This window comes from Myripristis murdjan, chromosome 12 (genome assembly GCF_902150065.1).
Source record: "Myripristis murdjan chromosome 12, fMyrMur1.1, whole genome shotgun sequence".
In the NCBI taxonomy this organism is placed as follows: domain Eukaryota; kingdom Metazoa; phylum Chordata; class Actinopteri; order Holocentriformes; family Holocentridae; genus Myripristis; species Myripristis murdjan.
The window spans coordinates 8,695,349-8,709,796 of NC_043991.1; the positions used below are offsets into that span (position 1 = coordinate 8,695,349).

At 39.5% G+C, this 14,448-nt stretch overlaps 1 protein-coding gene across 2 annotated transcripts in view; it reads left to right on the forward strand.

Annotated features, from left to right (window-relative positions):
* cacna1bb (calcium channel, voltage-dependent, N type, alpha 1B subunit, b) overlaps nt 1-14,448 on the forward strand; it is a 191,225-nt gene that overhangs the window by 155,461 nt on the left and 21,316 nt on the right. Inside the window, exons 32-38 of one of the 2 annotated variants that reach the window (XM_030066133.1) lie at nt 5,017-5,218; nt 6,000-6,164; nt 8,048-8,158; nt 9,376-9,459; nt 10,448-10,450; nt 12,033-12,149; nt 12,870-12,935. In XM_030066133.1, the coding sequence (XP_029921993.1) occupies nt 5,017-5,218; nt 6,000-6,164; nt 8,048-8,158; nt 9,376-9,459; nt 10,448-10,450; nt 12,033-12,149; nt 12,870-12,935 (748 nt within the window). The remainder of the gene's footprint in view (nt 1-5,016; nt 5,219-5,999; nt 6,165-8,047; nt 8,159-9,375; nt 9,460-10,447; nt 10,451-12,032; nt 12,150-12,869; nt 12,936-14,448) is intronic. The other variant, XM_030066134.1, reaches the window with a different exon arrangement.

Consider the following 14,448-nt stretch of genomic DNA (forward strand, 5'->3'; position numbering starts at 1 on the left):
TCTAATCTTTGGAGTTTTCCTGTGACTTGAGGAAGTAACAAGGAAGTGTTGTGGTAAAAAGCTGATCTAGTGCTCTGCAACCAGCACAGAATGTGTACTGATGCTTTTAAATCCAAGGTTCAGCAATCGGTGAGCGTCTGCTTTCCAGGTCCCCGAGGAGGCTGAGCAGTGTTATGCCAGTATAATTGGAGCGCACTTTTTACCTTTGTAAAAATGGAAAGTGCCACTCGTCACTTGTCTGCTGGTCCATGGGCACTGTCCCTGACATCCAGACAACACTGAAAAGACGTGTCAGCCACAACAGCCCTGAAGCTTTCAGCATTTCAGGGCAGATCACATATGTTCCTGGATCCTCGCCAACTACAACAACTCTATCTACAGTTGAGGTCAGCCTTTCTCTGTCCCTACTGAGCCTGCTGCGATCCCTGCTGCAACCCCTCAAAAACGGTGTCTGCCACAAGCACCAGTAACCTTCTTACCACAGTCCTGAACTGCCATTTTGATAATAGGCGGCTTTGAACAGTGTACACTCGGACTGCATGTCCCTAGTCTCACCCATGATGTAGCAGATGTTCCTCTAGAGGTGTGAGTTGACCTTGTGGACATGATACTCCACCAGACATTCCCACTTCACCCTCACTACATCCAGAAGATTTTAGGGTAGATTTTATGTAACTGAATTAGAATATAGCAGATGCTCAGAGGTTTGAGTACATCGTGTTATAGATTACATGGGATTAAACAAGTCAAACATATTATTTTGGGAAAAAAAGTGACCCATTGAACTCTCATATGATAATACTGAACTTATATACCTGTCTAAGAAATTAAAGCCAATATTATCGTACTGATGGTTGATATACCAAGAATAGCTCGTCATTTGTATCTTGGTATTGTTTTGTTTGTTAAAGATTTTTTTCATTTTTTTTCCTTGTTTGATACATTTGCTGTCTTTGTTTGATACATTAGACAATCAAAAGAAAGTTCTCCAAATAGCACAGGCTTATTACCATCGAAGACAAATACACCACCACCACAAGCAGTAAATCTGGCCTCTTGACAGTAAGATAAAGCTGAAAGACTGGCTTGTTAGGAATATAATTAATTTCAATTCTACCCTGTCTGTCATCACAAGGAAATTCAGAATGATACTTACTGTTCAGTAATATATTATTTAGAAGACCAAACTTCACTGGAAATCAAAGTTAACTCCTTTGTTTGAGTTCTGCTGAAGCCAAAGAGACGACTGACAGTCTCCTCAGGCTCATTTAACAGCTGAGATGCCACACTGGAATGAGACCTATTCAATTTCTTTGAAAATCACATTTGACTCCACTGTAAGTCTACTGAGATAGTAGCTTCATAATCAACCTGTCATTTCTGGAATTCACATGAGAAAATGACATGTTTAGGACTTGATCATTCTGGAAATTTGATGACAACATCCAGGAACTCTGTATTGATCAGTATTGATCAGGGGAAGGGCCTTGTATCTCTGGAAACAGAGCATAGGATGGACCCAACATACAGGAAGGCACCTCACCTCTTTGAAGAAGATAAAAAAAGAAAAAAGATGGGGAGCCTTGATACATCTGGAAGTAAAATAGGGAAAATTCTGGCATTTAATGTGAGAAATGAAAAGGTATCTATCATCTATGATTGCATGAAACATGCCACTGACCTCTCTGAGAGATAAAAGTAAAATAAATTAGAGAGCTAAAATATAGGTAAGGTGAGAAATGGAGGATAATGAAGGGATAGATTGTGTTTCTGGAGCCAAAATCATTGAAGAAATCACTGAAATAACTATCGATGTGAACATCTCTTATTAATCTCAGACTGAGAAGACCAGGAAGACTAGGTTTTCACTTGATCTGTCATTGCACTGATCCACTTTATTAGCATTTTCTTAAGCTAAAGGGATGCTGTTCTGTTTGTTTCTGCTCAGCAGTTTTTTTTTTCAGACTTTACATTTGATTCCAAGTAACTTAGGTGTGAATTTAATGGGAGGAGCATTATGATCTTCTTGTAGAGTAACTGATATATATCCTTTACGTCTGTGATGCTGTAGATGCTTGACAACCTGCTTATTATCTTTAGTGGCAGCATTTGTGCTACAATGCAGTAGTGGCACAGATGTCTGTCGTTTAAGCTGAATAACTTGAGAATTACAGGGTTTGCTGTACTGCTGTTGATTCCATTCCTGGATTGCAGCAAAGTGACATTTAGTGGTACAATAGGATAGTCACTCAAAGGGGAAATGAAGCTATGTTGTCTAAAAGGTGTTCAAAGCAACACTTCATCTGTGTAACTTCTAAATAGGAAGGGAAAAGGATTCTTGATTCTTCTGAAAATTGATTGGAAGGACCTGGCAACTCTGGATCTGGGGTTGTGGGACCCTCAAATTGGTGTGAGAGGGTATGTAACATTTCTGGAAATGTCATGGTAGAAATTTGGAAAATCTGGATATAGGGAGGAGAAGGAATCTGGTGTCCCTGGAAACTGAATAAAGGACTGTGTAACCCTGAGGAGGTAGAGGAGGAGCAGGAGGAGGAACCTTTCCTTCTTTAAAAAAAAAAAAAAAAAGAAAGAAAGAAAAAGAAGAAGGGTTCTAGCATCTCTATGAAGATAGTGGAGACAAATTCTTGCCTTTGTTAGTGAGAGGACAGGAATGCAAAACAGCTTGAATCTGTCTATGTAAGATGAGAAAATGCCTCTCACATCCATCAGAGGAATGTGTTGAGGGGTCCTGACTTACGTGTCCTGGTATCTCTAGAAGAGGAGCATGAATTCTTCTTTTTTATTACTTTGAAGTGGGAAAGCTTTCTATGATGGCGGTTCGTCTCGATTGTCACAGCTCCTGATGTTATGCTGTTTGGTAACATTACCTGTGAGCTATGGCTCTCAAAATGTGTTGTAAGGAGTTTTGTGGCCTTTCTGTTGAGATACATGTTATCCTTCCTTTGATGAGCTTCAGTATTCTCATGAAAAGCCACAGGTCCATTAGAGACAAGGCAGCCTGTCAGTATCGCTACATAGGATGTTGTAATGTAGAAACAGACATGATGACTTTTGCCCAGAATTATTATTTTTTTTTTTTCTATTTTAACACTGACTTTATTTTCTTCATTTCAGTGTTGATAATCATATTTTTAGTACATAAATTAGTAATACAGCGCATCTGCAAAATACTTTACAGTAAAACAACATGAAAACCCCAGCTCTAACAATGAAGCATCACTGGATGCATTAATGCCTGCTCAGCAGTTTAAAAGTGGTCTATTACAATAACCTGACAAATATCAAATAAATATTATCCAGCATAATAAATACAACATGATAGGCTTTAAAATCCACTCGATATTTCAACAGTACCATCAGCATTTAAAAGAAATGGACAACAAATAATTGTTAATTAAGGCGCACACAGCAAAATTCAGAAACCTATTTAACTTCCAGCAAGCAAACAGTAGTGCTTTGATTATCACATAATGACAGTAACAACAAGTTGCCAGTTGTAATTTCATAAAATTGAGTTTTCAGTTGGAACTCATATTTCCTCTGCAGGGCTAATCAAAAATGTAATTTTCTTTGATCATTATTCTATTATCCTAAACACCAATCTTCAAATGTTAGAAAAAACTAGAGTGGTGTTGAAAAACATTCCACTGGAAATTTATTGTTGATGGATCATTTATTGGTAGAAAAGTTTGATGTTTTTTTGTGCTAATATGCAATATATTATGGTCCCAAACCATTATTGTCATTATTGCGTAATAAGTAAGTGAATAAATTAATAAAATATTAAAACTGATTTTACAGTCACCTGGAAGCTTATGAAAGGTACTTAACCTGTGCAGGGGTGCATGTTCAGTGTACATCAGTGAAAAACATCTCTTCAAAAAATTACAGGACCAGTTTGGGGCACATGAGGACAAAACACAATGCACAGCAAAATCAGGTGTTACACTGCTAAATTGTACTGACAAGGATATAGAGGTAGCTAAGACAACAACCTTTTCTAATTCTTAAGACATAAAATGAAGACGTATTTATATTTATATAAGTTTTTTTTTTTTTTTTTTTTTTGTAATCTCCCTATACCCAAGCAAGTATTGAAATTCTCTGAATTTTATGGTACACTTTTTGTAACACAATCTGAACAGAGTGAAACTGTATATCTCTTCATGTAAGTAATGTGTGTTGCATTTGCATTACAGATTAGACTCATGTAAAAAATAATCATAAAAATAGTTACATGAGTAATTTTGCAAGATTCAACTACAATTTGAATTTATTTTGCCAATAACATTCTAAATAAAAAATAATCCCTAGCCATTTTCATAGATGAGAGATCAAGAAATCGGCGATTAAATCATGTTTGTGCGAAACATTACATTCTCATTCCTGAATCTACTGGAACATATGATTAATGAACTTGTCATACGCAAGAGGAGAAGATATTGTGGATCTTTCAGACCAGGTGCTGCACTTCTCTTGCCTCTGTGATGCATTGAAAGTTAGAACAACTTGATCAGGTCTTTTTTGCAGGCCAGTAACAGTCTTTGTAGATTAATAGATTAATTGGTTATTGCATCAAACATGGTTTATTGCATATTCAGAATTCAATGCAGTGGCAATTAAGGGACTTGGTATCTTTGGAAACTCTAAATAGGAAGGGGAGGAGAGCTCTGATCACTCTTAAAACTGGGTGGAGGGACCTGGAGACTTTGGATCAAGGGTGGAGGGACCTGACAACTGTGGAAATGAGGGACTTGAAAATAAGGGAGGGACTTTTAGAGGGAAATTTATGGAAATGGTGCAGGAATCTGACAAGGCTGGATGTAGGTCAAAGGAGGGATCCATCATCTCTGGAAATAGAGTGGCAGAGGAACTTCAGTTAATCTCCCAAGATAATTTGCAATGCATTACTCAACAGAATAGAGCCTACTATGTATTTCTTCATGGTTGGCTGTGTATGAATTCCTACACGATTAACCCTTTCCTCCCCTCCAGGGTCCTGAAGCACTCAGTGGACGCAACCTACGAGGACCAGGGCCCCAGCCCAGGCTTTCGCATGGAGACATCTATCTTCTACGTCGTCTACTTTGTGGTGTTCCCCTTCTTCTTCGTCAACATCTTTGTGGCTTTAATCATCATCACCTTCCAGGAGCAGGGGGACAAGGCCATGTCAGAGTGTAGCCTGGAGAAGAACGAGGTGGGAAAGTGGAAAGTGATGAATGTAAACACCTTGCAAAACACTGCTTTTTCTCCAGGGTGTGATGCCTGGAAAAAAAAAGAAAGTCAACCCATCTAAGTAGTACAATAGATCTGTAAAAAGAAAACCACACACAGTTTCTCCCTCCCTCATGCACACACACACACTCACACATACACACATATTCACCAGTATCCACAGACATCTAAAAAAACTGTACTTGAAGAAGCTTGCAGTTTAATATTCATACTTAAAGACAGAGACAAAACCTCCTGGGCTTAAGACGCACTGATTACTGCTGGAGTAGCACTCACTTCTGAGAATGTTGTCTTTCATCACTCATCACATATCAGTGCAAACAAATCACCTCTGTATCTGTTTCTAAACAGCACTTCTAGGTAAATTGTATCCAACATGACTTTCATTTTCCTCAGCCAGAATGTAGCCCTGACATAGCAAGAACCAGAGATTATTATTATTATCATGCTGTTTTTTGTCTGGAAAGTGATGGCTACTGATCACAGAATCTCAGTTTGTAGTCGCATCTCTTGATATTAAAAGCCTTTAGAAAACCCTGCACTGGTGTCCCAGTTATGTTTTATGTTTTTAAATATGATTTCCCGTATAATGACAGGTGGGAATTTTCAGTACTAGAGAGAATTCATGTACAATTTAGAACGATTATTAATTGTTGGTTTCAGCATTCAGCTTGATCTCATGCATTATGTACTCTTTGCTGTCCATTTTATTATGTTTCCTTCTTTATCTGTGCTAATTGCAGAGGGCTTGCATTGACTTTGCTATCAATGCCAAGCCACTGACAAGATACATGCCGGAGAACAAACAGTCCTTCCAGTACAAGATGTGGAAATTTGTGGTGTCACCACCATTTGAGTATGCCATCATGACCATGATTGCCCTCAACACAATCGTATTGATGATGAAGGTCAGTAATTCCTCTTGTAACAAAGCTGCCTGGAGTCATATGTAATACAAAAAATATATATATATATATCTCCCAGCCTCCAGAAAAAGTAATATTTTGTCTGAGTGATGCTTGTTTGGCTTCCTGCATGACATTCAATATTCTATTGAAAGTTTAAAAGGAATTGGAAATGCTATTTCTATAAATCTGGACCATTTAATAATTTAGTTGAGGCGTTCCCCAGCTCAGGACTTCTTAAGGCAGAGACACAATTTGGACAACAGCACCAGTCTGGTCTTAAGACATGGTCAACACTGTAAAATCAAACAGCATAGCAATATACCACTTTTTAAGCCTGCCAAGCCATGCTCGCTCTTATCTGAGAGAGATGCTTTGCTTGGAGTTGCTTTGCTCATCCACTGAGTTGAAAAGCTTCAAAAAATATACATAAATAAAAATAACTTGCTTGGCTCATGCTACCTGCAATCAGAGAGGAGCATTGCTGCCTTAACAGGTGTGTTTTTGTCTACTTGCTCCAACAGTCTTACCTCTTTTTGTTATATTTTATGTATCAATTTCTAAGAACTTCACACACCCATCAAAAGTGGTTTGAAATCAGGGGCAGGAAGATTGGAGCAGCATTGAAAAACATTCCACTGGAAATGTATTGCTGATGAATCACGTATTGATAGGCAAGCTTGAAAACAGATCTCTGATGTGCTAATATTATGAAATGTGCTGACTAACACGGGGGTCATGATTTATGGAGTACGCCCTCGTGGAGTGACCTGACTTGAAGAAAGCAGCGTGCTGTTTGCAGTGATACACTCTTGCATAAAAGGATCAGTGTGTTCAAGAACTTGAGGCACAGAACTTCATCTCTTTTCAGTGAAAAGCTGTGTGTATGTGCATGTGAGTGTGTGTGTGTGTTTGTGTGTATGAGAGAGAGAGAGAGAAAGACAGAAAGAGAGAAGATGGAGCAAGGGCATTTCTGTCTCCCATGTGTGCCTGTTGATCTGTTTGAGGACAATAAAGGCGGTTTTCCACCCAAATTACCTTTTACTCCCAGGGACTACTTTTCAAGAAAATAAAAGGTTTCTTCAGCCCATTGCTGTCTGCATTTTACTGCAATCTAAACACCCACAAAGAGACAAATTAGTCTGCTGAAGTATGAAACAGCAATGTTTGTTTTACACAATTTTTTTTTACAGTTGTAAAGCATCAGGTTGTTTAACCTATTTTAACCTCTGCTTGCTGACAGATTCTCAGCCTCTGACACTTTTTATAGTATTTTTCTCCACGAGCAGCTCTCCTTTGTCCTTCTAACTAATGAAACTGAGAGCATATGTTTCCACAGTAAATCACCTGCTAGATGTTTGGTGGTTATTGATTTGTGCTTTAGAATGTAATTGCTGTGAAACAATCAGAAAATAACATCTCATTCTCTCATTCACTGGCATTCTCACTTACGCATTCCCCCTCTCTATTTTGCTCGCCCATGCTCTTAGCTTGGTGCTATCTATTCTTGTCTTTTTTTTTTTTTTTTTTTTTTTTAAGAGTTAGGAAGCAGACAGCAAAGCCTAACTTTACTTTTAATATTATCAAACAATGATAAATGCTTCCCCTCATCCTAAATTGGTCCTAAAACAATACTAGAGTTCTCCCTTGTTTTATGAATGAAGTGATACACAACTTGAAGCAGCAATGCAATGTCTCCTGAACTTAATTTAAACCCTGTTCCCCGCGGTCGAAATGCGGACAGATTTCTAGTCCCTGGGGAAAGTTCCTGCGGTCGAAACCCGCCCTGAGGTGACAAGGATGCAGCTTTTACAGAGAAACACTCTTCTTCCAATCAAATCTGGCGCAGAATATTTTCAGGGTACTTTTTGTCCTCTGCCTTTCAGTTCTATGGAGCCCCAGACCTGTACGAGTCCATGCTGAAATACCTGAACATCGTCTTCACAGCCCTGTTCACACTGGAGTGCATCCTCAAGATAATTGCCTTTGGTCCACTGGTGAGCTGCCAAGGCCACACACTGTACTGTACCGTCCTCTGGTCAATATTAAACTGCAGTATTGATTTTCTGATCACACACTCAGGGAAAATGTCTTTGGATATGCGAAACAGGGAAGAAAATAGATTTTGTATTCAGACTGACAGTGACTGCTCCATCAAACTACTTTAAATGTGCCTCTGGGGGGAGTTAATTAAACCCTGTCCTTGTGAATCTTAAATTTGCAAAATTTCACACATTTGTGGTCTCAAGTGCCAGCATTAAAGACTAATAAGGTCTTTGTAAATTATGATGAAACTGATATAGAATCACGCTGAGAGAAACTTGGAAGGATGTGCCTGGATGGATCGTGGTTTTATTTGTGCTGAAGTACATAAGCTAGCTGGCTGGAGCCCAGGGCTAACAGGGGTAGCAGAGGGTGTGTTACATGCCAGAGAACAAGCAGTGAGTCAAGAGTAAGAAGTGACGTTAAAGTCTCAAATGGAGGGGTGAAGGAGAGTGGAATATGGAGGGCAGCCGGGATGGACAGAGGGAGAGCACAAAAGAATAAATCTTCTCCAGCCCACGTGCTGCCTGGCCTGCAGCGGGGCATTTCATCTCTGGCTCCATTCCATTTACGAGGCCCATTTATTAAATAGCTTTTTTCACACGTCGCTTACCTCCACCTGTTTAGCTGTTAAGCCCTGATGGATGGCCCTGTGTCTGTTGGTATAAGCGCTTGACTGCTGCATCTTTACAAAATCCAGCATCAGGGGGCTGGCAACAACCTCAGCCCCCAGGAATTGAGCGATTGACCTGTCTTAGGGGATCCACGCCGTGGGTAATAGTCTAGCTGTTAGTATATGCAGGGGATGGTGTCAGCGTTTTATGTGTGTGTGCATGTGCGTGTGCAGTGCATACACATGTAGATCTATGTGTGCATAAAAGATGTTCATATTTATGTGTGTACCGGAGTGTTGTGTGCAATTAGACCCACAGCATACAGACCTTTTAATGGAGCTGTGAAACTCCGTCTGGCTCATTTGGAGCATTCTCGTTAGATGGGCTTAAAAGGACTTGCTCTGCAGAGTGTAGGCTGTGAGAAGTGTCTGGTTTTATGCAAATCAGTGACATTTTTCTGTTCTCCAGTCATCCTTTATTTTTCTATCTAGCTAGCTATCTAGCGATCTACCCATCACATCTGGTTCTTCATCCCTCTCTCCGCCCTTCTCCTGCAGAACTACCTAAAAGCATCGTGGAATGTGTTCGACTTTGTGACGGTGCTCGGGAGCATCACAGACATCTTGGTCACAGAGATTAAGGTACGTTCTGTGGCTGTTCCATGTGCTTGCTTCGGTGCCCTAGCACTCATCTCTCTTGGGTCCTTCCACAAATGAGTGTTTGCCTTGAGTTCATGTTCACAACTGCAGCTTAGGCCGTGCCATGGCCAAGACAGCATGCTGGGGTGCAGTAAGAGGTTTTAGCATGAAGAAGAGTCATTTCTGTTGGTTAAACTGTGATGATAGGGTTTTTTGGTGCACTTGGAAAATAGTTTAGAAATAAATTAGGAAAATAGTGTACATATAATAGTTTTCATGACCCATCATGACAGAGGGTCTTTTTCAGAATAAGCATGAAATTTATTATTGAGTTAGGTTGATGATGCGAGCCATGTAGACACAGCCATCAAGTTACATGTTTATTACAATTTTTTGTCAGTCGAATCTAAAAGCTCCACTCTTAAATCGTCAATTTTACGTTGTACTTCTATAATGTAAATGTAAATAAACCTTTCACAGCCACAAAATGCATTTGAGAAGTTATGTTTGGCATCCAGACTACGTGCTGTCAGTAGTTCTTGTTTGCAATAGCAAAAGCTCAGAACATAAACAGAGGCAGCAGTGGCACAACAGTTTTTCAACAGGAGGTGTCTTAATGCAATTACAGATTGGGGCATTAAGAGAGCTTGGCGCTGATGCTCTGTGTTGGATTAGAGTAGAGCCAGGTAAGCAGACAGAGCAGCAGGCTGATTCGGGAAAGAGCGGCGATAAAAGCGTTCGCCTCAGACTGTGGAGTTTGTGGACCGAGAGCTTTGTTAGCAGGTTATTGTAGCGTTCTTTGTGGCGCACTCTCTCTGTTCGTGTGGTTTTCTCTTCACGTAATTGTCAGTCTTCTTTTCTGTCTCTTTCTCTGGCTTTCCCTTTCTGGCTTTCTGTTTCACTGTGTTTCCATCCTCTGCTGTGTCTTTGCTGGCGCCTGTGCCCTTACTCTGCCACCCTCTGCCCCTCTGTCACATCCGGGCACCTCTAGACGGTAAGTGGCTTTTCTTGTTGGCCACTGATTTGTGTCATGTTCTCTCCCACAGTCTTAGTTTATATGATGTACTTCCTTTTTGCGTGTGAACACCAAAAAGGACCATGAAATGTTACACCTAACCAGCAGCACACACATGTAGAGCAGTTTTGACTGTGCGAAATCCCTTATCTAAATACTTACTCTGAACCTGGATATTTGAGGGAAAGGGGGTGACGCCAATCATTATGAAGTCCAAACTACAGTCCACTGCCACATCTTCTCTCGCTTGTTAACCCAGTTAGCCAATGTCTTTAGCTTGTCAATGATGAGGTCTACATTTTTTTTTTTGTTTGTTTGTTTGTTTTTTAACCCTATAAAGCCATTCGTATCATATATGATACACATTTTCAATTCCGTTTTTCGTTTTCAGTTTAATCAATACTTGACCAAAATACTGTTGTATACCTTTGAACCATACATCATACACCAGAAAGGTTGTGTAATAACATATATATATATATATTTTTTTTTTTATTTATTTTTTTAATATATTTTGTTATAGGACTAAATAAAGGGTTCAATTTAAAAAAAAAAAAAGGAATTTTCTACCAATTCTTTCATAGATCAGGCTTTATAGGGTTAAGATTCACAAATCCATAGCCCATATTGGTTTTCATCTCTGCCATTGTGAATTATATGTAAAACATATTTTTCACTATTGGTTAATTCAATCCCAACAAAATTTTGCACAATGCATGTACAGATTTCCTAGAGTACAGATATCACACATTACACTTTTTTTTTTTTTTTTTTTTTTTTTTTTTGATTCAGACTCTTGCACAAATAATTTCACAGTGAAAACATGCAAACAGGAAGGGAAACATAATTCCTAAATGCTTCCTGGATACTTGAGCCACCAAACTTTAGAAATATTAGAAACTGTCATTACTCACTATTGTTAACACAAATTGGCCATTTTTCAAATGTCAGTATGTTAAGAACCGTTTTACCCTCAGTTGCAACGCCACCACTGAAATAGTCTGTTTATAAGATGCAGAAGTTTTCCATAATGATGAACCAAGCTTGAATTCTCACTGTCAAATCATTTGCCCCAAAGGCTTGACCCTATTTATGGCTGCTTGCAGCTGTAAAGCACTTCTTAACTGTGTTGTGTTGCATAAATAATGTTTCTTTTTCAACTGAGAAGTTAAAAATCCTTTAGAGTATGGCAAATTCATATTAAATATGTTAAAAACTCCAGCATATTGCGACAATCACTGATGGTACTGCGCCTTCATGATACTGCAGAAACATGCTGGAGAATTCAATATGAGTAAAACCTGCATTAAAGGCTTTTTAACTTTTTCAGCTTACCAATTGTTCCCTCGGTTCATTGCTTCTTTTTTATGTTTCTTTTTTCTTTTTAACTTTATTATCATTCCCTTACCAAAGAGCACTTTCTTGTTTTAATACTAATTACCAGTGAAGCACCTTTTCCGTTCACCGCTCTCCAGCAGACAACGATAAGTATTTTTTTTTTTTTTATCATTTAATCTGGATCTGTTATAATACCTCACAGAGTCCTCCTTGTCTCTCCCAGGACAAGATGATTAACTTGAGCTTCCTGAGGCTCTTCAGGGCAGCTCGTCTCATTAAGCTGCTGCGACAGGGCTACACCATCCGCATTCTCCTTTGGACTTTTGTTCAGTCCTTCAAGGTGAGGAAACTGTTGCATTCAATCACACATGAATACACACACACACACACACAGACTCATGCACATGGTATTCCACTGAAGCTGAATGAATGGCTAATTATTTGAATGAAATTACAACATAATGTGTCACAAAACACGTCAAACAGCAAAATAGAGAATGTGAAAGAGGCCAAAAGCATACTTCGTCCTGTCAAAAAAATAAAATATTAAGAAAAAAATTGCCTTCAGCAGATTGTAGCTATTGCTCTGATGTTCTCACAGAGCCGGTTTGTTGCCTAAGTCCCTCGAGAGAAGTTGAGTTAAATGAGGAGCGGTGGAAGGGCACTGCCAAGGGAATTTAGAGTAGCTTTAATGTCAGCGGTGTGAGCTTTTAAGCCCACTGAAAATGGAGAGTTGCTGCAGAGTGTTTAAAGGTGGCTATTTAATTACAAAGAAGGTACACCCTCCTCTCACAAGGATATAAATACCTGATTAAGGGAATCGAGCCTCGGGTTGACTGCCCGGGTCCCTAAATAAGATCTTACGTGGAAGGTAGTGCTCAGTGGAGAATAGGATTTGTGTATGTGTGTGCGTGTGTGTGTGTGTGTGTGTGTGTGTGTGTGTGAGAGAGAGAGAGAGAGAGAGAATGTTTATGTGCAAGTTATTAGAGTGTCCAGAAGGGCTGTGTGCATATGTGTGTAAGTGTGAGTGTGTAACCCGCATCTGTGTATTGATTTCCAGGCCCTTCCGTATGTCTGCCTACTTATTGCCATGCTGTTTTTCATCTATGCCATCATTGGCATGCAGGTGAGTCATATCATAATTTTCTCCCACAGTGACACAAGTGACACGATTTAGGGGTACAGGCTTCCCAAAAAAAAAAAAAAAAATGTGGATTTGGCACTGTTGTGGTCCCATGATGGTCATGATGTCACAGTTTGTTATGAGGTTCAAAGCCACTTAGTTTGGCAAGGAAAGCACAACTTATTTTGGTTTGTATACAGACATTTAATCACATACCCAGCTCTCACATATCTAATTAATCTGGAACCCAAAAATCCAAGCGAAGGCAGAGATCAAGATGACGTGTCTTGGCAAATTTATTAACACGCTTTCTCCTTTGCATGCAAGTCTTCAGTTCTCATTCACACAGCAGTAATTCTGCGTGGACAAAAAGCTGGTTGAAAATATTTGACCTATTGCGCATGTCCTTAATATGCGTTATGCCTCATTAAATTGCTCTGTGTTATACTATGGTCAAAAGCCTTTTTGTTCCACTGCAAACGCTAGCCCTTAAACATGTCTGCTCCCTCATGCTGCAGCAGATTTTGACCCCACAGCCACGTATTCCACACTTGATGCCCATGCCAAATTACAGCCAAATCCACAAATAAACAACACATTTTCACGATAAACATTACCAAAAATAATCTAATCAAAAACATGATCTTTCGGTTCAGGTTCAGGTTTATTTAGAGCCTCAAATCACTGTTTACAAACAAACAGGACAACATGCCCTGATTTAACCCGCATACCAGGCAAGTAAAAAAAAAAAAAAAAAAAAAAAACTCCTGATAGATAATAGGGAAAAACAGAAGAATTCATGAGAAGGACTGCAGAGAGAGGGGGACCCATTCCTGGCCAGTCAGGTGTGCAATAGGTGCTAATCAGGTGGGCAAATGATCAAGAACAGGATTACAATGTGTAAATGCAAACATCATTCTAAATGAGGCTACTCCATCAGTTTTGGCTCTTAACACCTACCTTTGTGCATCTCATCACTGGTTTGCTATCACACACCGCTATGTCACGATGCCAAAATCCTCATCCACAAGGATAGAAGTCATCCTTTATCTTACAACGTCTTTCACAGCTTTGTGAGCAATGTAATAAATGTGTTATACCTCAGCTTCCGTGGGGCTTACAGTCTATCAGTCTGCTTCATATCTGCGGAGTAAACAACGTGAGCTGATCTCCCCTCTCAAACAGATGGATGCAACCTTTAGGTTTGATTACTTGTTTAAAAAGGAGCAGCAGAGCAGCCAATCTCCTAAATTGTATACACAGTGAGTGTGCTTGCCATCCCATAGATTAGCAAAAGCATTGTAAATCAATGGTAATTGCATCCGCTGATAAAAAAAAAAAAAGAAAAAAAAAAAAAAAAAACAGCACCTACTGATAAAAGAGCTAGCGTTTAATCAGCGTACTATGTAATCATGGTGGTCCCCCTCCAACAGCGAGGGCGGCAGAGGACCACCCCTCCGCCATGAGTGACAGGACCTCACACTATTTTTCTCTGATTGTTAAATTTGTATGGAGT